At 47.0% G+C, this 21092-nt stretch overlaps 2 protein-coding genes across 2 annotated transcripts in view; one reads left to right on the forward strand and one right to left on the reverse strand.

Annotated features, from left to right (window-relative positions):
- Nucleotides 1-21092, forward strand: part of MRPL48 (mitochondrial ribosomal protein L48) — a 116306-nt gene that overhangs the window by 62424 nt on the left and 32790 nt on the right. The gene's annotated exons all lie outside the window — the stretch shown is intronic.
- On the reverse strand, nucleotides 457-20948 carry LOC310760904 (dicarboxylate carrier UCP2). Its single transcript, XM_083610128.1, has 8 exons — nucleotides 20807-20948; nucleotides 17462-17616; nucleotides 11466-11701; nucleotides 9129-9336; nucleotides 7595-7789; nucleotides 7000-7101; nucleotides 5367-5547; nucleotides 457-2060 (listed from the first exon to the last, which is right to left on the reverse strand). Exons 3-8 carry the CDS (start codon nucleotides 11589-11591, stop codon nucleotides 1946-1948), a joined length of 927 nt encoding a protein of 308 aa, XP_083466254.1. The 5' UTR covers nucleotides 11592-11701; nucleotides 17462-17616; nucleotides 20807-20948; the 3' UTR covers nucleotides 457-1945.

Below are 21092 nucleotides of genomic sequence, written 5' to 3' on the forward strand. Positions count from 1 at the left end.
TATTTTGCGTTTTTGTTTCTGCGGCTTTTTTTTTTGTTTTGTTTTTGTGACTGTGTGGAACCCAGTTCAGATACTGATTGATTGTGTGACTGCAGTACATGGTTTATTGTTTTCATTTTATGGATCAATGGTCTTGTTAGATAGTAAAATGCATGTTAAATTGCTGTTTTAAGGGTTGTTTTTACAAGTCTGGAACGGATTAATCCCTTTTGCATTACTTTCTATGGGGAAGCATGCCTTGGTTTTGGAACGGATTAAGTTTGAGAACCAAGCTACCACTGTACACCCTTGAAGGTTGCTTCCACCTGCAGATCTCTCTTCCCACATCAGGACTTGGTCCATGGGCCAGGGGGAGGTATTCCACATTTGCTTGGTCAATTTGAGCCGCCTTGTGGAATCAGATATGCACTCATAATAGAAAAACCCAAAGAGACGCTGCAGGAACGAGTACAGGGGCAGCTTTGTACTTTAGCTTTATTTTTAAAAAACAAGTCATGCACAACACAAAAGGGGCTTAAAATAAAAATCCACCACCACTTTCCACCATCACAAACAGCGCCACCAAAATGTTAAAACACACAAGAAGCCTCACAATGCATTTCTCTCTACTTGGAAAGTTTTTTAAAGTTGTGCACCGTTAACCGAGACACGAGGTGCTTTCGTAAGCTCTGCAGAAAATCCTAAAGGAGAGAGTCGCCTGAATGCAGACTGCAAGGACCACCTGGGCTGACGGATTGGGACCCGGAAAGGTTTCCTGTTTGCCAGAGATGCCTTTAGCCAAGGAGGGTGAGGGTGCCAGATTCCCTCTCCACCAGCCAGCATCTCCTGCCAGAAACCTTGATGCCAAGGAGACAGAACCGCTGGCCAGGAGGCTTTGCCAAGTCGCAAACAGGCAACCCTAATAAAATAAAATAAATACAGGCTTTTGGGGGAGCCTAGGAAAGGTCTACTGTTTTTTCTCTCTGCCCAATGGGACAGCCACACAATTAACTGGAGCTACAGGGCTTATGCCGAAAGCCTTGCGAGATGTGTAACGGTTTCCAAACAAAACCCTGAAACTGCCTGAAACTGACCTTGACTCAAGAGGGACAAAGCAGTGGCAGTGGCAGATGTTTGTGTACAGGCAAGGTAAGGGTCCCTTGCCAACTCGCTATAAAGTGGGGAGACACGGTACAGCACGGAGGGTTTTTTCCTCCCCTTCTGGGGGGCTCCAAGACTGGAAGCAATCCTTGCACGGAATAAACGACTTAAAAAAAAGTTTATTAAAATGCAAAAGCACGGGAGGATTGCTAGGCAGGCCAAACTCTGCTTGCAAATCGCCAGCGCTTTATAAATAAATCGGCAGGAATCTGCACCTTGCTTGGTCAGAGCTACCTGCAAGCAGCAAGCGCTGCCTTGCCCCAACCTGGTGCACTCCATTTGTTTAGGACTACAATTCCCATCGGGACCCAAGCCAGGCTGGGGCAAGGCTGGGCTAGTCACTTGCGAATTATTCAAGCATCTCGGCTTGGGGGAAAAAAGCACAGCCCTGGGTAACGGGGATAACTGACGTTATCTAGTATAGAATATCTAAAGCACAAATTTATAACTTTGTGCGGATGTTAGAGATAGAAAAGGGGAATGAGAGCGCTTTTGCAAGTTGAGCCCCTGTGGTCTAAATTCCTCAGATCAGAGCTTAATAAAGCACTCGTGTCCCGCAGTTGAAAAGGAGAAAGGTAGACCGGACCGTAACACGTTAAGAACAAATCACTTTGTAAAAGCAGCCAGGAGCTTCTGTTTGTAACGAAACGGAAGCCACATAAACGTTAAGACAGGAGTAGTTTTAAAAAAATGATAATAAGGGAGAAAAGACGAGGGAGAAGGTTCTGCTGAGGGGGAGATCTAGATCGAGGATCCGTTGCGCGCGTGTATGTGCGAGATCTGTGAAATGCGCCGGCTCGCTAGCTCAGAAGGGGGCCTCCCGCGATCCACGGGCCGCCATCATGGCTCGCTTCAGTTGCTCGTAGGTCACGAACATCACCACGTTCCAGGATCCCAGCCGCAAAAACGAGGGAGTGAAGCTGAGAGACGGAGAGAGAGACCAGGCAAAGGAGAAAAACAGAGCTGGTGTTAGAACAAATGGAAAAAGAAAGGCGATCCTGTTATTGCTTTGGTTATTAAGAGATGTATTTTTGGGTTTTTTGTATTGCAAACTGCTTATAAAGGGCCAGGGCCTTTTCAGTGATGGCTCTGACCTGGTGGAATGTTCTGTCCCAGGAGACCAGGGCCCTGCAGGATTTAACCTCCTTCCGTCAGGCCTGTAAGACAGAGCTATTCCGCCTGGCCTTTAATTTGAATTCAGCCTGATCTTTTATTTCCCTTCTCTTCCTTCCCCCTCCCCTTTTATGAAGATCACCTGCTCTGAGACCCCACAGCTAATTCTCCCCTGGCCTCCTCGCTGGCCCAAGTAGGACCAATTCAGCCAGCTAGCCCTGGGGATTATCTAATGCTTATTTCCCCTAAATTGATTTTTGAATTTTATTGTTATTCATGTTTTTATACTGTATTTTATGCTGCTTTTACAATTGTTTTAAATTTGTTGTTAGCCACCCTGAGTCCGGTTTTTGGGCCAGGAAGGGTGGGGTATAAATAAAAAATTATTATTAATAATTAATAATAATAATAATAATAATAATAATAATAATAATAATAATTTATTATTTGTGAGCCTCGGATGAAGGCTGACAAAGGAATTTAGCAAATGAGATAAAAGGTAAAGGGACCCCTGACCATTAGGTCCAGTCACAGACGACTCTGGGGTTGCAGCACTCATCTCGCTTTACTGGCTGAGGGAGCCGGCGTACAGCTTCCGGGTCATGTGGTCAGCATGACTAAGCCGCTTCTGGTGAACCGGAGCAGCGCATGGAAACGCCATTTACCTTCCCGCCAGAGCGGTACCTATTGATCTACTTGCACTTTGACGTGCTTTCGAACTGCTAGGTTGGCAGGAGCTGGGACTGAACAACGGGAGCTCACCCCGTCGCGGGGATTCGAACCGCCGACCTTCTGATCCTAGGCTCTGTGGTTTAACCCACAGCGCCACCCGCGTCCCATAAGGAACAGGTAGCCATGAGCAATGATGGCTGGTGCCCATTGAGACTGGTAGGGCAGAAGGCAAGTAGCCTGCCACTAGGTGGCAGCAGAGCCCATGAAAGGAAGAGCCAACTACTGTATTTTTCCATGTATAAGATGACCCTTCTTTTTTTGAACCCAAAATTAATAAATCAATATTGCTTGAGTTGTCGAGCTTTTTTTTTTTGGGGGGGGAGATTTCCCTTCACTTGATGCCAATCACCCCCCCCACATTCACTATCCGTGTATAAGCTGACCCCCGCAATTGTTGATAATAATTTTTATTTGTTTTTCAATTACAATAATTCAATGATAGCTTCATAATAACAGTGCCGAATTAAAATACCATACCCTAATACAAATCACCCAGGTGCCAAATTATATAATTTAGGTGGCCTGCCACATGCTAGAATTGACGGTTTGATGATTCACTTTGTTTCAGCGTTCCAAAACCTTATGGATTTCAATTCCATTACAGTCGTAATAGAGCTGTCCAGTGCTTGTACATGTGTGTTTTGTGGGATGTGAAACATAAGAGCAGTCAAGTACAACATCCCTAGAGTGAACATGTTTACACATGGGGAGGAATGTTTGTCCAGCCAGCAGGTCAACTTCCTGTTTCCTTCTGGGCTGGGACAGACTTCCTCTGCATGTGACTAGAGGTGGGTGTGGCCTCACCTGTGCAGGTAATGACAAAAGCACAGGGCAGGGCAGCCATCTCTTTCTCTATGACTACATGCATTGAAGAAGCAACATCTGCTTAGCCAAAGATGCTCTCTTGGGACAAAGGGACTGTCTCCTTATGAGATAGTTTCCAGGTGTATGTTACTTTTCTAAGCTAAGTCTGCCTTCTGGGATCCGACTGTGAACAGAATGTGAGTGAGTAAACTCTTTTTATAACTTCTATTCGTGTTAACGCATTAAATAATTTATATGAGATCTTCACTTGTAGACCCATAATTTTTGCCATTTTCTTAAAAGAAAAAAATCGTCTTATGCATGAAAAAATATGGCAATTCTTTGTCTTGTCCCCATCTTCCTCCTCCTGTTTCCCACACTGCACAAAGGGGAACATCGAAACTAAGGAGGAGGAGGAGGAGGAGGAGGAGGAGGAAGCTGAAAGGCGGAATCGCCCCCTGGGCTGGTTGCAGGGCCGAATTTAGGTTTGATGAGGCCCTCAACTACTGAAGGCAATGGGGCCCTTTATATGTCCAGCCGTCCTTTGTCAACAACAAATTGTCACTGTTTTGTGTGTTGAATATATGCTATATCAGGGGTCAGCAAACTTTTTCACCAGGGGCCGGTCTACTGTCCCTCAGACCATGAGGGGGGCTGGACTATATTTTGAAAAAATAATTATGAACAAATTCTTATGCCCCACAAATAACCCAGAGATGCATTTTAAATAAAAGGCCACATTCTACTCACGGAAAAACACGCTGATTCCCGGACTGTCCGCGGGCCGGATTTGGAAGGTGATTGGGTCGGATCCGGCCCCCGGGCCTTAGTTTGCCTACCCATGGCTATATGGTAATTAATGGACCTAATAGGTATCTAAAGCCATTTGCACATAACAAAATATGTATTTTATCAAAGTAATTGTTGAACTGAAATACAATTAAGAAGAAGTATATTTGGGGGGAGGGACGCGGGTGGCGCTGTGGGTCAGACCACAGAGCCTAGGGCTTGCCGATCAGAAGGTCGGCGGTTTGAATCCCTGCAACTGGGTGAGCTCCTGTTGCTCAGTCCCAGCTCCTGCCAACCTAGCAGTTCGAAAGCACATCAAAGTGCAAGTAGATAAATAGGTACCGCTCCGGCGGGAAGGTAAACGGCGTTTCCGTGCGCTGCTCTGGTTCGCCAGAAGCAGCTTAGTCATGCTGGCCACATGACCCGGAAGCTGTATGCCGACTCCCTCGGCCAATAAAGCGAGATGAGTGCCGCAACCCCAGAGTCGGCCACGACTGGACCTAACGGTCAGGGGTCCCGTTACCTTTATATTGGGGGGGTGGGCAAGAGAATGGGGCTCTACACTATAGCTTGTTTAGCTTATACGTAAATCTGGCACTGGCTGGTTGCAAGAAGACATGCCAGCAGGGGCTGGATGAAGGCGGGTTGAGGCTGGCGGGGGAACTTGCCTCCGTTGCCCGGGGGTCTCCAGCCCCAAATGGTTGCGGACAGCCCAGTCGCCTCACCCTAATTCCCAGCTCCCGCCAACCTCCTGCCCCGCGGGGCCTTCAAGGAAGATGGAGACTCACCCTTTGTAGAAGGCGAGGGGCCCCTCCTTCCGCAGCATGGCGAGGGCACACTTCACGGCACTTCCGTATTGGCCGGGGGCAGAGTTCATATATCTGGTCTTCACTACGTCGACAGGGGAGGCGATGACGGTCGTGCAGAAGCCGGCTCCAAATGCAGAGGTGAAGTGGCAAGGGAGGTTGTCTGCAAGGACAAACGGGAGGGAGGCATCGTGAGCCGGGAAGAAAACCAAATCGCTTCCCCAAAACTAGCCATTGCGGAATATGTGGCTGGACAATAACACTGAAAAGCTAAAGCCGAAAGCTCGTGACGTGGAAGTTGCACAAAACAAATGAAATACCGTTAAAATCCCTGGAACGAGAAGTAATTGACTATACAGTGGTACCTCAGCTTAAGTACTTAATTCGTTCCGGAGGTCCGTTCTTAACCTGAAATTGTTCTTAACCTGAAGCACTTTAGCTAATGGGGCCTCCCGCTGCTGCCGCGCCGCCGGAGCACGATTTCTGTTCTCATCCTGAAGCAAAGTTCTTAACCTGAAGCACTATTTCTGGGTTAGCGGAGTCTGTAACCTGAAGCGTATGTAACCTGAAGCGTATGTAACCCGAGGTACCACTGCAAATATTATCTTGCAGAAATCCACTAAATTATAAAAATCAAAAAGCTTAAGGAAAAAATTAGAAAAACCTAATTTTCTTCCTTAAAGGTTTTGTTCTATTTTAGGTTTTGATTATTGTCTCCCAAAGCAACTGCTCTATTCCGAACTTAAAAATGGAAAGCGTAATGCTGGTGGTCAACAAAAGAGGTTTAAAGACTCTCTCAAGGCAAATCTTTTAAAATGTAGTATAAACACTGACAACTGGGAAACACTGGCCTGTGAGCGCTCCAATTGGAGAACAGCCTTTACCAAAGGTGTCATGGGTTTTGAAGACACTCAAACTCAGGACGCAAGGGAGAAACGTGCTAGGAGGAAGGCATGCTTGGCAAACTCTCACCGTGATCAACTCCCACCCGGAAACCAATGTCCCCACTGTGGAAGGACGTGTGGATCCAGAATTGGCCTCCACAGTCCCTTACAGACTCACTTCTAAAACCGTGTTTATGGAAGACAATCTCACTCGGCTACGAGGGATCGCCAGGAAGAAGAAAAAGCCCAGTGTGGAGATCCCTGAAAAATCAACATTTGTCTGTATGAACTTACAGACTTTAGCTATTGCAGAAAAAATGCACGTCTCCAGTCCATGTTTAGGGCTTTAAAGGTGCTGAAGCCCTAAATGGCCTCAGCCTTGTATACCTGAAGGAGCATCTCCACCCCCATCGTTCAGCCCGGACACGGAGGTCCAGCGCCGAGGGCCTTCTGGCGGTTCCCTCTCTGCGAGAAGCCAAGTTACAGGGAACCAGGCAGAGGGCCTTCTCGGTGGTGGCACCAGCCCTGTGGTACGCCCTCCTGGGAGATGTCAAACAGATAAGCAGCAATATGCAATTTTACATGGTGATATTAAACTGTCAGAACCCTTTGGTGATCTGCAGCAAGGATCCACCACAGTGTGGGCGACTCACAAGAGGTGGACCCTCCATGCATCTCAAAATCCAGGAACTCCTTCAAGCAACAGCCTGGACCTGTCCATCGCTCCTCACCTGTCATGAGGTTGTACTTGAGCAGAGCATCCTTGATCAGGTCGTAGGTCACCAGCTCAGCGCAATTCACAAGCGCGTTCCGGGTTATATTAGGGGAGGTACCTAGACAAAGCGGAAACAAAAATTATTTGATAGATTCAACAGTGTAAGTTTTGATGGATTAATAATGGAAAACTGAATGGTTTAGTTTATGGAAATTTGCAGGGATTCATGTTATGCAAAATGAACCAAGGAAAGTCGTTGATATTTTAAGGTTGTTTAATATTTTAAATTGTAAAACAGAAAATTAAAAAAAAACAAAGCAAAAGAAGCGCCAAGGCGAGATCTCTTTGTAACAGGGCATGAGTTAGCAATTTTGAATTGAGCCACCATGATATAGTGCTCAGAGTGCTGGACTTGGACCTGGGGGAGATCAGGGTTCAAATCCTCACTCGGCCACAAAGCTCACTGGGTGGCCTTGGCCTACCTCACAAGGTTGTTGTGTTACACCAACTCGGAGGAAAAGGTGGGATATAAATGCAAGAAGCAAAATAATAATGTCTTGGAGGACTTTGGAAGCGTTGATTCCCCCTCGCCAAAACCCAAATTTACTGACCTTTCCAGAGGCCTCGAAGCCCTTCCTCTCTCGCGATGGTCTTGTAGGCGTCGAGGGTCCCTTGGTACCGCCGGCCGCCCTCCATCCGGGCTTGGGCTTGGAATCTCACTTTGACCACATCGGTCGGCTGGGCCACGGCGACAGCCATCGCTCCGGTGGTGCAGCCAGCGAGAAGTCGGCTGCCGATACCAGCATCTGCCAAAATCAGAGAACGCAGCCATGTAAGAACAGGATTCATTCCGAAAATAGGATTATAAATGAGCCTCTTTCATGTGTATCATAAATGTACAAAGTCACTGAGAGGTGTGCACTTGCTTTGGCCGGGTAATCTCATTTATATTAGGTCTAATTGGAGGCAAACAAACTTCTTATTGACCCAAAGAAGCCTTGCTTGGTTTGCTGATCTGTCCTATTTGTCACAGAGTTTGAAATCCCTGTTCGCAACAAAAGGTAATGGAGAACTGTAGAAGAATAGCCAACGCTCTGGAAGAGAGGCTTAGATATACTGTTTCTGGTTGTATATCCCCCCCCAAAAATTCTATACTACGGAAATTTGAGAACCTTGGTTCTCAAATGCCTTGGTACTCAAACAACTTGGAACCCAAACACTGCAAACCCGAAAGTAAGTGTCCCGGATTGCAACCTTTTTCCGGAAGCCGAACATGCTCCACTATGAGTGTTACACTTCTGTTTTGAGTGTTACGCTGAGGTCTGTCTGTTTTTGCTATTTATTTTGTGTTTTTGCGGCTCTTTATTTTTGTGACTGTGTGGAACCCAGTTCAGCTACTGATTGATTGACTGATTGATTGATTGTGTGACTGCAGTACATTGTTTATTGCTTTCATTTTATGGATCAATGGTCTCGTTAGATAGCAAAATCCATGTTAAACTGCTGTTTTAGGGGTTGTTTTTTAAAGTCTGGAACGGATTAATCCGTTTTGCGTTGCTTTCTATGGGAAAGCTGCCTTGGTTTTGGAATGCTTTGGTTTTGGAATGGACTTCCGGAACAAATTAAGTTTGAGACCAAGGGATCACTGTACTAAGTTATAGTCCAGTGGTACCTTGGTTCTCATACAATCTGTTCTGGAAGTTGGTTTATTGTGTTTTAACAAACAGCTATTATACACATGAAAATGAGAGCAATAATATTAACAACAACAGTGATTTACATTTATTCTCCTTGAGCTTTAAATGATAAATCACTTCCCACACCCCCTTTAATTTTTATAACACAGGTTTGTAGAGCCTTAGCAAGAAATTTAGACCTCCTGAAGGTTATATACTATACCACACTGAAATGTTTAAATGTTTCTTTGATTGCCCTTGAATCTCCCCACCACCCTTTCCTGCCCCACTCTTTGAGAACCACTGTCTCTGGGGTGAGGAAGGCAGGCCCCCCATGCTGGCCTTCAGGTTCTTCCGCCAGGGATTCCATAACTGCGGTCCCTGCACTGCAGGGGGTTGGACTAGATGGCCTTTGGGGGTCCCCTCCCAGCTCCGCGATCCTTGGCCACAGAGGCCCAAGTCCACTTACGCTCAGAGCCCTTGGTGTAGAAATGCTTCACCGAATCGTACAGCCCGATGCGGACAGAGGCGAAGCTCATCTGGCGCTGCAGACCGGCCACCAGCCCGTTGTAGAGGCTCCTGGGCCCCTCGTTCTTCACCATCGTCGCCATGGTGCCAAAGACCCCTCTGTACTGCGCCGTCCTGGCTTCCACAGCCACCTTGTTCTCCCCTTGGATCTGCTCAGGAGGAGAAGAGAAGAGAAGAGGAGAGGAGAGGAGAGGAGAGGAGAGGAGAGGAGAGGAGAATGAAGAAACTTAAGAGTGAACTAGAGCCTGCCTGCCTGAGCTCAGAAGCAACATTCTGGTTTGTTTTTTTTTATTTTTTTTTATTAATTTTAGCATATAAAAATTTTAAGACATACCACACAAATTATTATACATATATCCTTATTTGGACTTCCTTCAGCAACTCCGATAGCCTTCCGTCTTGATTATTTCTCCTGCAATTCTTAACTTAATATTGCCTTTACATTTTCTAACAAATCGTTTCTTCCTTTCTATTTTTACAATATTTCTTAAATTACTCCTCACAGAACTTCTTGTAGTCCTATAAACGTAATTTGATCATCGCAAATACTTTTCAGATACTCAGTAAATTTAGTCCAGTCTTCGGTAAACCTCTGGTCCCGCCGGTCTCGGATCCTTCCTGTTAGCTTATCTAATTCTGCATAGTCCATCAATTTCATCCTCCATTCTTCTGATGCTGGTAGTTCTTCTTGCTTCCATTTTTGGGCCAATAATATTCTTGCTGCCAGAAGCAATATTCTGGTACTATTTTATCCCAGGTTCAACAAGCAAGACGGGCCTTCTTCAAACACTCCCTTTGCCATCTAGGAAGATCTCCTGCACATAATTCCAGCGAACTTTGCAGACGTTGTATGTTTTGGTAGGTGTTCAGCGACGAGTGTCCCACTTCTGACACCAAAGTTGCTCCCTGACCTTGACTTCTGGATGACAGATGTCGGCTGACTTAGCCGATTTCCCTGCAGGGTTATATACAACTCCCTGGAGGGGCTTCCTAGCACAAGCCTGCATCAGGGCTTCTCCTTCGCAAAGGAAAGGGGAGTTCTGGGCTGTGCGGGGAAAACATCGCTTGGGGGCTCAAGTACGGAGGCTCACACCAAATTCTCAGCTGGTCAGGCTTTGTTCAGCAGTGCATTGCAGGACAGAGTCCAGACAGCTTGCAGACCTTCCATTGGGACACACACTCTATTGGAATAATATATCTGCCATCTTAGGTATTCATCTTCTGGCCAACCCCCTTCCACCACCCATGCCCCATCTCTCCATCCAACTGTGGTCCTTGAAAACATTTCCTCAACTCTTTTTTTTTTTTACTATACATCCAGAGCCCTCCTTGTACCTTTTCTCGATCTGTTTTTCACTTTTAACAGAGTGCTAAGTTCCTCTTAACCTAGACAGCATACTAAAAAGCAGAGACATCCCCTTGCCAACAAAGGTCCGTCTAGTTAAAGCTCTGGTTCTCCCAGTAGTGATGTATGGAAGTGAGAGCTGGCTGATCGCCGAAGAATTGATGCTTTTGAATTCTGGTGCTGGAGGAGACTTTTGAGAGTCCCATGGACTGCAAGAAGATCCAACCTATCCATTCTGAAGGAAATCAGCCCTGAGTGCTCACTGGAAGCACAGATCGTGAAGCTGAGGCTCCAAGACTTTGGCCACCTCATGAGAAGAGAAGACTCCCTGGAAAAGACCCTGATGTTGGGAAAGATGGAGGGCACAAGGAGAAGGGGACGACAACGACAGAGGACGAGATGGTTGGACAGTGTTCTCGAAGCTACCAGCATGAGTTTGATCGAACTGCGGGAGGCAGTGGAAGACAGGAGTGCCTGGCGTGCTCTGGTCCATGGGGTCACAAAGAGTTGGACATGACTAAACGACAACAAGTTCCTCTTATGCTGGTTCCCACCAGTTTTACATACATGACACTGATCTCACCAATAATGCCAGTTACAGATAGGTAGCCGTGTTGGTCTGCCATAGTCAAAACAAAAAATTTTTTCCTTCCAGTAGCACCTTAAAGACCAACTAAGTTAGTTCTTGGTATGAGCTTTCGTGTGCATGCACACTTCTTCAGATACACAGTGTGTATCTGAAGGAAAAATTTTTTTGTTTTCACCAATAATGGGTTTTGCAGAAATCCCATATCAGCTGTTCCCAAGCGGACAGTGGGCACCGTTAATTCAGGGTGCCGGAACCTAACTTGGGAGCTGCTCCCTGCCCACAAAGGAATAGTTGGAAAAGACATGGAACAACGACCTCTGGGTGTGGCATCTGCTGGGGCTCACCTGCAGCCGGACTTTAGCCGTGTCCAGGGGGAAGGTGATCAGGTCTGCAATGCAGGCAGCCGTCCCGGCTCCAACGAACTTCACAGCAGCTGTCGGAGGGACGTCGGTGGGCTTGAATCCAACCATTTTAAACCAGCCTCACACCTGTTTTTTTCGGAGGAGATGAAGGAAGCAGCGAGGGTCGCTGCTGGGTGCCGATGTAGGAAGTGGACAAGACCAACGAACTCTGCCCCTGTCTGGGGAGAAGAGAAGACACCCTTAAAATCCAGGTGCAAAACATGGAATAATAATAATAATAAATAACCATAGTTTAGAGGTCCCAGGCCCTAAGGAAGTCAGACTATCCTCCACCAGGGCCAGGGCCTTCTCAGTGATGGCTCCGACCTGGTGGAATGCTCTGTCCCAGGAGACCAGAGCCCTGCAGGATTTAACCTCCTTCCGCCGGGCCTGTAAGACAGAGCTATTCCGCATGGCCTTTAATTTGAATTGAGCCTGATCTTTTATTTCCCTTCTCTTCCCTCCCCCTCCCCTTTTATGAAGATCACCCGCTCTGAGATCCCACAGCTAGTTCTCCCTGGCCTCCTCGCTGGCCCAAGTAGGACTAATTCAGCCAGCTAGCCCTGGGGATTATCTAATGCTTATTTCCCCTAAATTGATTTTTGAATTTTATTGTCATTCATGTTTTTATACTGTATTTTATGCTGCTTTTATAATTAAGTGTTTTAAATTTGTTGTTAGCCGCCCTGAGCCCAGGTCAGGAAGGGTGGGGTATAAATAAAAATTTATTATTATTATTATTATTATTATTATTATTATTATTATTATTGATTTATACCCCACCCATCTGGCTGGGTTTCCCTAGCCACTCTGGGAGGCTCCCAACAGAATAATAATAATAAGGCGACAAAACATCAAACATTAAAAACTTCCCTAAACAGGGCTGCCTTCAGATGTCTTCTGAAAGTGAGGGCAGCAAACTCCAGTTGTTACTGGACTACAACTCCCATCATCCCTAGCTAGCAGGACCAGTGGTCAGGGAGGAGGAGAGATGTAGTCCAAAAACAGCTCAAGACCCAACTTTGGGAAATCCTGCTGTCTCGGCTGATTTGGAGATAACAGAACCAGCCTAGTTGCTGCCTGGGCTCACTCGCTATTCCTGATCCTCGCCTCCTCTGATACACAATAAGATTCAAGGCTTCCTATCTAGGTTAAGAGTTCAGCATGCCGTCCACTCCCTAAACTGTGGTTCATCTTCATGACGCTTTCTGAAAAGCCACCTTCCCAAATGACGGTTCGAAGTTTCGATCGAGGCACAGTTAATTTTAATCACTGTTTGTCAAGACTGAACAACACAACAATCTGCAATTAATCTAGAACAGAGGCAAAAGCTTCCTGTCTCCTCCACAGTAACAGAACTAGGGCTGCCAGACGTACGGACATATCCAGGATTCGTCCGTCAAAAACAGTGTCCAGGCGGAATTTTCTATAATCGGCTAAAATGTTTGGGGAAACCCATATCGGAAGTGTTGGGTTTTTTGGGCAAATTTCCTTAAGAAAGCTCAACTATTGTGTCTAATCTAATCCAGAATAGCTCAGCAACTGGTATTGAAAGCACTGCAGCCTCTAGAGCGATGGAGTCAGTACAGTGCCATAATAATAATAATAATAATTATTATTATTATTATTTATACCCCGCCCATCTGGCTAGGTTTCCCCAGCCACTCTGGGCAGCTTCCAACAAAATGTTAAAATACAGTGGTCTGTTAAACATTAAAAGCTTCCCTAAACAGGGCTGCCTTCAGATGTCTTCTAAAAGTCTGGTAGTTGTTTATCTCTTTGACATCTGGTGGGAGGGCGTTCCACAGGGCAGGCGCCACCACCGAGAAGGCCCTCTGCCTGGTTCCCTGTAACCTGGCTTCTTGCAGCGAAGGAACCGCCAGAAGGCCCTGAGCGCTGGACCTCAGTGTCCGGGTAGAACGATGGGGGTGGAGTCACTCCTTCAGTGCCAGATTTACATATAAGCTAAACAAGCTATAGCTTAGGGCCCCACTCTCTTGGGGGCCCCCAAAAAACTTTAAAGGGAAAAAAACTGGATGTACATTTCCAAAATATAAGATAAAAAACAATAAAACCTACATACAGCAAGAGTGTTTCGTGCTGTGAAGGCTCCTATGATGTAAGTAATGGGCCACGCCTGCTCCCTAAAACATCACTGGTTTGCTCATTTCTGTATCAATTACTTTGATAAAATACATACTTTGTTATGTGCAAATGGCTTTAGATACCTATCAGGTCCGTAAATTACCATACAGCACATATTCAACACAAAAAACAAGGGACAATTTGGTTTGCATCCAAGCCAACTGCCATCCTAAACCTGGTGGGTGAAGAAGATGCATCTGAGACATATGCAAAAAGAAGAATAAAAAAGGCACTCAGGCAAGGAACTTTGGCCTGCTGACCTTTGATTCACAGGTCTGAAAATCTGATAAGTAGAAGCCATCTCCAGATAATAGAGATATGACTCCAGTCCGCCTAGGTTAAAGCAGCCGCACCCGAATGCTGCCTCAAAATGCTGCAACAGCAGCTTGGTTGCTAGCAAGGAGACGGACTTTGCTGCAATGACCTTTGCCGAAGTTCCCTTTTCTATTTACTGCCTGGACTGAGTCAGCGATAACCGGAACCCGCCTGAATCACACATTGCATGTGGGAAGCAGAGACAGCTCACCCATGTCATTTTACAGCTTTCTCGCTGAGCAGACTAACTGGAGAGCCTGGGAGTGGATGCAATTTATCCTTTATTATCCTTTATCTAGGAAGCTCCGGATGCAGCCCTCACCAACCCTCCCTCTGCTCCCATCTCAACAGCTTTCGCTCGGCTGAAACGCAGCCTTGTTGTCATGTCCATCATCACAACTTCTGCTTCCCCCCTCTGCCGCTGGCATGTGGCCCCCAGAAAGTTATGAGGCCCTCGATCTCAACAAGGATACTGTTATGTACTGAGTTGAATAGGATCCAAAATGCAACAGTCTGATTGGTCCTAGAACAATAGGATTCAGAATGCAGCAGCCTGATTGGTCCTAGAACAATAGGCTCCAGAATGCAGCAGCCTGATTGGTCCACAGGAGGCACCCAATCCAGCTCCAGGTGGAAGTGAATCCGCAGCCTGATTGGCCTACAGGTGAATCCCAGAATTAGCCAATCACGTGGGGCCCATTGTGTAAATAATGTATATAAAGCAGACATTCTGGGGGGACCTTCCATTCCTCCTCACCGCTATGAGCTGAATAAAAGGTAAAGGTAAAGGGACCCCTGACCATTAGGTCCAGTCGTGACCAACTCTGGGGTTGTGGCGTTCATCTCGCTTTATTGGCCAAGGAAGCCGGCGTACAGCTTCCGGGTCATGTGGCCAGCATGACTAAGCCGCTTCTGGCGAACCAGAGCAGCGCACGGAAACGCCGTTAACCTTCCTGCCGGAGTGGTACCTATTTATCTACTTGCACTTTGACGTGCTTTCGAACTGCTAGGTGGGCAGGAGCTGGGACCGAGCAACGGGAGCTCACCCCGTTGCGGGGATTCGAACCGCCAACCTTCTGATCGGCAAGGCCTAGGCTCTGTGGTTTAACCCACAGTGCCATCCACTTTCGACTCCGAGTATATTTCAGATATCCTCCCCAGATTTTGGCCATTAAGGAAATCACAGAACAGCCTTCCCCCACGGCAAACCGGAGTCGGTTCACCCCCTCCGCTTTCCTCTTCCCTGTCTTTCTATATCACCCGACTGGTGCAATACAGAATGGAATATAAAGTTTTACAACTCTCACTCTGGTATTGCATGGGTGTGGCACCCAGGATCCGCACCCCCACCCCTGAAAGTAAGATTTGAGCTCAAAAGTGCATCTTACAATGAAATGGTGCCTGCAATATCCTGGAATGAAGAGGGTTCATTATCACAGAGGCAGGTGAATTAGAACATAGAGATTTGTACTTGGCCCCTTTATGGCACAATAATGGTGCCTTAGGGCTCCAGTGTTCTCCCTATCCCATGATGCAGCGCAAGTGCGTAATTTTAAAATAAAAGCCCACTATTCTGACTATCTTGAAATAAACTCTCCAAAAGCACTTGGGAACCTGGTGCCATCCAAATGTTTTGGATTATCACTCCCATCAGCCCAGACAGCTCCATCTCCATGCATCGTACCTGCCGAGGGCGATGGGAGTTGTAGTCCCAAACACTCAGATGGCAACGGCTGCTCTGTGGTGAGGTATCCCCACACCATGGATTTTTAAAAAATGTATGTTTGGTGGAAGCAAATTGATACATTCAGAGAGGAACAGGAAGCCCAAGTTTTGGGGGAAAACACAACTTCTGCAAGGGGTACGCTGATGACTCCCGAAATATTTATTTTCTTGCAACTGCTTCTGCAGCACATATTCTTGCAGGGGTGGTCAAACCCATCACAGCAACTGCAAACAGGATTTTTGGGAGTTATTGCTTGTTAAGTACTTGAGGAGGCGGCTTTGTCAATTTGCAAAAGTGCCAGTGTTTTGCTGAGAGACCGAGATAACTTGGCCTGGCAGAACTGGCTGGAAAAAAACTGGCTTAATGATCAGAGCCAGCGATCGTATCATTATGGTGAAATTTCGGAGGGCAAAAAACCCCATCACGGTTTGCAAGCAAGCAAGGTGTAAACAGATCAGCTACACCAAGCTAATCATATGCCAAGGAATAACTAAATGGATTTTCCTTTCATCCTGTACATATTATGGAAAGAGCAAGCAAATGTTTCCTTAAGTTATTCTGCTACTTGGGAAGAAAAGTGGGGTTATCCAGGGCAATGAGAGCCCTTCTGGGACAATTAAATCCCATCCCACACCAACTGAAAATCTCCAGAAGCTGAGCTAGAAGCCAGCTAGATTAAAACAGGTGCTGTCTGTACATTTTCAGACCTACATTTGCATCCCAGGGGTCTCAATTGCCCACTCCATTGTTAAAAATCAAAGCAGGAATGCTGTTTTCAGAATTCTCAGGAACCAAAACCAATTTCTGCAACTTGTGCAATATATTGAGAAGCAACGTGGTCAGATATAAATGCAGTTAATATACCTAAAGGTAAAGGTAAAGGGACCCCTGACCATTAAGTCCAATCGTGGCCGACTCTGGGGTTGTGGCGCTCATCTTGCTTTATTGGCCAAGGGAGCCGGCGTACAGCTTCCGGGTCATGTGGCCAGGATGACTAAGCCACTTCTGGTGAACCAGAGCAGCGCCATTTACCTTCCCGCCAGAGCGGTACCTATTTATCTACTTGCAGTTTAGACGTGCTTTCGAACTGCTAGGTTGGCAGGAAGTTTACATACCTAGAACTGCACTGCAGAATACATAGACTTCTGAATTGTCAGTTTGGCAAGTCTCAGATAGAGAGGATTCTAATTTTTTTCTCTCTGCATGATTTTTCTCCTGGTATTCAGAGCAAGCAACAAGATATACAGTGGTACCTTGGGTTAAAAACTTAATTCGTTCTGGAGGTCCATTCTTAACCTGAAACTGTTCTTAACCTGAAGCACCACTTTAGCTAATGGGGCCTCCCGCTGCTGCTGCGCCGCTGGAGCACAATTTCTGTTCTCATCCTGAAGCAAAGTTCTTAATCCGAGGTACTATTTTTGGGTTAGTGGAGTCTGTAACCTGAAGCGTCTGTAACCTGAAGCGTCTGTAACCCGAGGTACCACTGTACCAAGTATCCCCCAGAAGTCTCATTAAAGCAAGCCCTCTACCATTTTTGAGATTTCTTCCATGTATTTCCAAGCGTATCTTTACAACCAAACAGGACTAGAAACTTAAAGCTTCTTCAAAAACTCCAATGTTTCGGAAGAGCAGTATTGCACCCAGCACCCTATTTTCCTGCATTTGTGTACTGTTGCAACACAGAGAGAGCTGTGATTTTACGCCATAGTTGTTCTCAAAGTCACAGCTTGAACCCGAGCTTAGCCGTCCTCACCTTATTCAAGTATTTCAGGATGCCGGCAGGTTGATCAGGATTCTCTAAAGGCGTCCCGTTCGTCGAAGTTGCTCAAGACCACCACCGTCTGAGTCCCTTTACTTTCCATAGAAAGACGGTCTGAAAGACGACACCTAATAATCATACTATTTATCCTGCAAAAAAAGAACAGAGGAAAAGCTGTCTGAGAAACTGGGGCAACAGCTCAGGTTGAGGTTGTTAGGATTACAGAATGATGCCAGAGAGCAGCCGACTTCTAAGATGCCAGCCTGCCAACTCTAAACCCTTATCTGGCCTTGCCACACCTCAGATTTGCATTAGACGCCAACAGCTTCCAATTCACAGCTCACTGGAGTCCAGCAATCCTCCAAGACAGAACCGGTTTAGACTGGCACCCAATAATTGCAGAAGCACCGGAAAAAAACAAGAGCCATCTTCAAGTCCACCGATGCAAAGCAGCACCGTTTAGGTGAACTTTGTAACGACAGGACATGTAACAGCAAGAAGCATCGCAATCGCCCTTGTGGAAGGGAATCCTCTTTTTGCAAGACCAGCACACACCTGTGCTAGCCATGCTTTAACACACCAGGGAGGAAGGCAACAAGATCTTACAGATCTCCACCAAACCAGGCCATAATCTGCAATGAGTCCCAATGAAGAGAGGCACAAAACAGGCCCCAGCAAGCTTTGCTAAGCCTCTTTCCATTGGCAACACGGAAAATAAAATTAATCGGCAAGCTTTTTAAGTTAGGTAGAACTGTAGCTTTTTTTTTTTTAGCCAAGGAGAGAACTTTTGGGTCACCCTCCTCTCCCCCAGGGTTGCAGATGGTAATTTGCAAGGAACTAAAGTTAGAATCAATTGCTTTTTTAAAAAAAGTAACAGATTTGGAAAAAGGGAGAGAGGCAAGTGCCAAAATTTGGAGAGATGCAAGCGCCAAAGGATGAGGGCGATTTGGTTCGGGGATTGTTTTGGAAAATGACAATTAGGTAAAGTTGCCTTAAATGGGAATTGAATAACACACACACACACACACACTCCCATCCTGCAAAAACAATAACCCTATCTAGAGCAGAATCTACAGCTCAATCTGGTAGCTGCCAAATGTTTTGGATTGCAGCCCAACCAGCAGGATGGTCAGTGGTCCGAGATGAGGGCCAGAGTGGACTGGGGGGCCAGGGGTCTCGCAACATCTGAAGAACCCCTGGTTTGCCATCCCTGTCCTAGAGAACTGAGCTTATGCCCCAGCAGTGCTGGCTGCACAGGACGCCAAGCTGACTAATAATAATATTAATAATAATAATACCATCACCTATATTTATATGGGTGCCTACCAAAAGTTTGGAACACCAAATTTTCTCCTTGCTCAGGGAGAAAGCCTGCCCTGCCCCCAGCAGCCTTATATGCAGAAGAGAGAAAAAATGGTGATAGCTATAAGCAGTGCAGTGTAGTGGTTAGAGCAGTGGTTTTCAACTGGTTGGGAAGCAATGGGCAACACTGCCCTCTGTGCCTCTTTCCTTCCCTCTCTCCCTCCTCTGATGGCCTCTTGCATCTTTGCCTCCCAAAGGCTTGCACAGCTGTTTGTTGCAGCAGCCCTGGCTACAAGCCCCATAGGTGAATGGTGGCTCTGGCGCTGGCCAGGGGGTGCTGGGTGCCAGGAGCTGAGGCGGCCTTGGAGTAAGCAAGCAAGTGGGTGAAGGAAGCCCAGCCAGCCAGTCTGCCAGTCCGTGCTTTTGGGGATGGACGGACAAGTCCCAGTGCCCTGTGGGGCAGTGTGAGGGGGTGCCTCTCTTTGGGGCAGGGAGGGGGGCAGCTCAGAGAACAGGGACGGCAGCAGCAGATACCCAGAGGACTCCCAAGGAGAGGGGAGACGAGAGGAGGCTGAGGGAACCCTCCACAAGGGAGGGTGTTCGAAAAGGGGTGAGGGGCTGCCAGCTCTGCAGGAAAGCGGGGACCTAACTGGGCTCCTGGGTCCCACAGGGGTGCCAGAGAAAGAACGCAGTTGGTCAAGGGAGCCACGGACTCAAAAAGGTTGAAACCCTCTGGGTTAGAGTATCAGACTAGGACAGGGGTAGGCAAACTAAGGCCCGGGGGCTGGATCTAGCCCAATTGCCTTCTAAATCCGGCCCGCGGACGGTCCGGGAATCAGCATGTTTTTACATGAGTAGAATGTGTCCTTTTATGATTTTAAAATGTTGTATTATTTTATTGTTGTTAGCCGCCCTGAGCCCGGCTTTGGTTGGGGAGGGCGGGATATAAATAAATTTTATTATTATTATTTATTATTTATTTAAAATGAATCTCTGGGTTATTTGTGGGGCCTGCCTGGTGTTTTTACATGAGAAGAATGTGTCCTTTTATTCAAAATGCATCTCTGGGTTACAGTGGCATAGCGTGGGTTGTCAGCACCCAGGGCAAGGCAAGTAATTTGCGCCCCCTAACCCGTGGATTTTAGCACTCGAGTCTCTTCCGTGCCCCCCCCCCGATGTTGCGCCCGGTGCGGCCGGCCCCCCCGCACCCCCACGCTACGCCACTGCTGGGTTATTTGTGGGGCCTGCCTGGTGTTTTCACATGAGTAGAATGGTTTTTATGTAGGCAGCCCTGCTCAAGGAAATCTCTAATGGTTGATGTTTCAATGTTTTTATTACTTTGTTGGGAGCAGCCCAGAGAGGCTGGGGCAACCCGTCAGATGGGTGGCATAAATACTAATTATTAATTATCATTACGTGTGTGATTCTTGTTTGTGTGTGTCCTATAAATTGATATTTTCTGTGCAACTGAGATGTGCAAGTATCAAAAGAAGATACAAGGTAAAAAAAGTGGCTACAGAAATGCGAAGAATTTGTAAAAGATGCTGGGAAGTCAGAAAGAGGAAGGGAAGGCGGTTGATGCTTTGAACAATGTTTTAGGTTATGGATTTGTGTAATGAAAATAACGAAATATGGAAAACTCAATAAAAAAATGTTTTTTTAAAAAAGAGATGTACAAGTATACATATAAAATGCGTGTACATCTCAATTGCGCAGATAATGTCAAAGCGATTTACAACACACACACAAATAATTATAAATATATATGCGTAAAGCTTTTGGGAAGGCCATGCCAACCCCCTAACAAAGGCGCACAGAGATGTTTGCAGGCAGAATAAAGCCGGCGGCGGCAAGAGGGGGCTGATGAAAAAGGATGTGGGGTGCGCAGAGGAAGATGAATGAATGAGCGAAAAACGCACCCCGGGGTATCAAGGGGACCCTGGAGAGGAAACCCCACCCATGGGAGCAGGTTGGAGCGGGCAGAAGGGAAAAGGACCACCCCACCCCAAATAACCCCCCACCCAGCCACCTCCTCACCTTATACCGAGGGGGAGAACAAAACACCCGCGAGGGAAGCAGAGGCGGCTGTCGGCAGCGAGCGCCCAGATGCGGCGGTGATGATGGATGCGCACGGAAGGGCGATGGAGAAGCCGGGCGAGCGAAGGCAGAGCGAGGCAGGAGCGGCCGCCTCTTTATACCGCCTCCGGCGCCGCCTCCTGCCCGCTGGCCGCGCCCACGACCCGCCCGCTTGCCGGTCCGCGCCCCCTCCGCACGTGCGGAGCCCAAGCGCCCGCAGGATCCAGCCCGCCCGGAGCAGAGGAGG

This window comes from Podarcis filfolensis (genome assembly GCF_964270895.1).
Source record: "Podarcis filfolensis genome assembly, chromosome: 4".
NCBI classification, from domain to species: Eukaryota; Metazoa; Chordata; class Lepidosauria; order Squamata; family Lacertidae; genus Podarcis; species Podarcis filfolensis.

What these genes read in the sequence shown, in the direction of transcription:
- LOC310760904 (XM_083610128.1), bottom strand. Translation starts at nt 11,591, where the DNA reads ATGGTTGGATTCAAGCCCACCGACGTCCCTCCGACAGCTGCTGTGAAG. An exon ending in CTACACCAAGGGCTCTGAGC is followed by an intron (nt 7,790 to 9,128) that starts GTAAGTGGACTT and finishes TGATTTTGGCAG; the next exon opens with ATGCTGGTATCGGCAGCCGA. An exon ending in CAAGTACAACCTCATGACAG is followed by an intron (nt 5,548 to 6,999) that starts GTGAGGAGCGAT and finishes TTGTCCTTGCAG; the next exon opens with ACAACCTCCCTTGCCACTTC.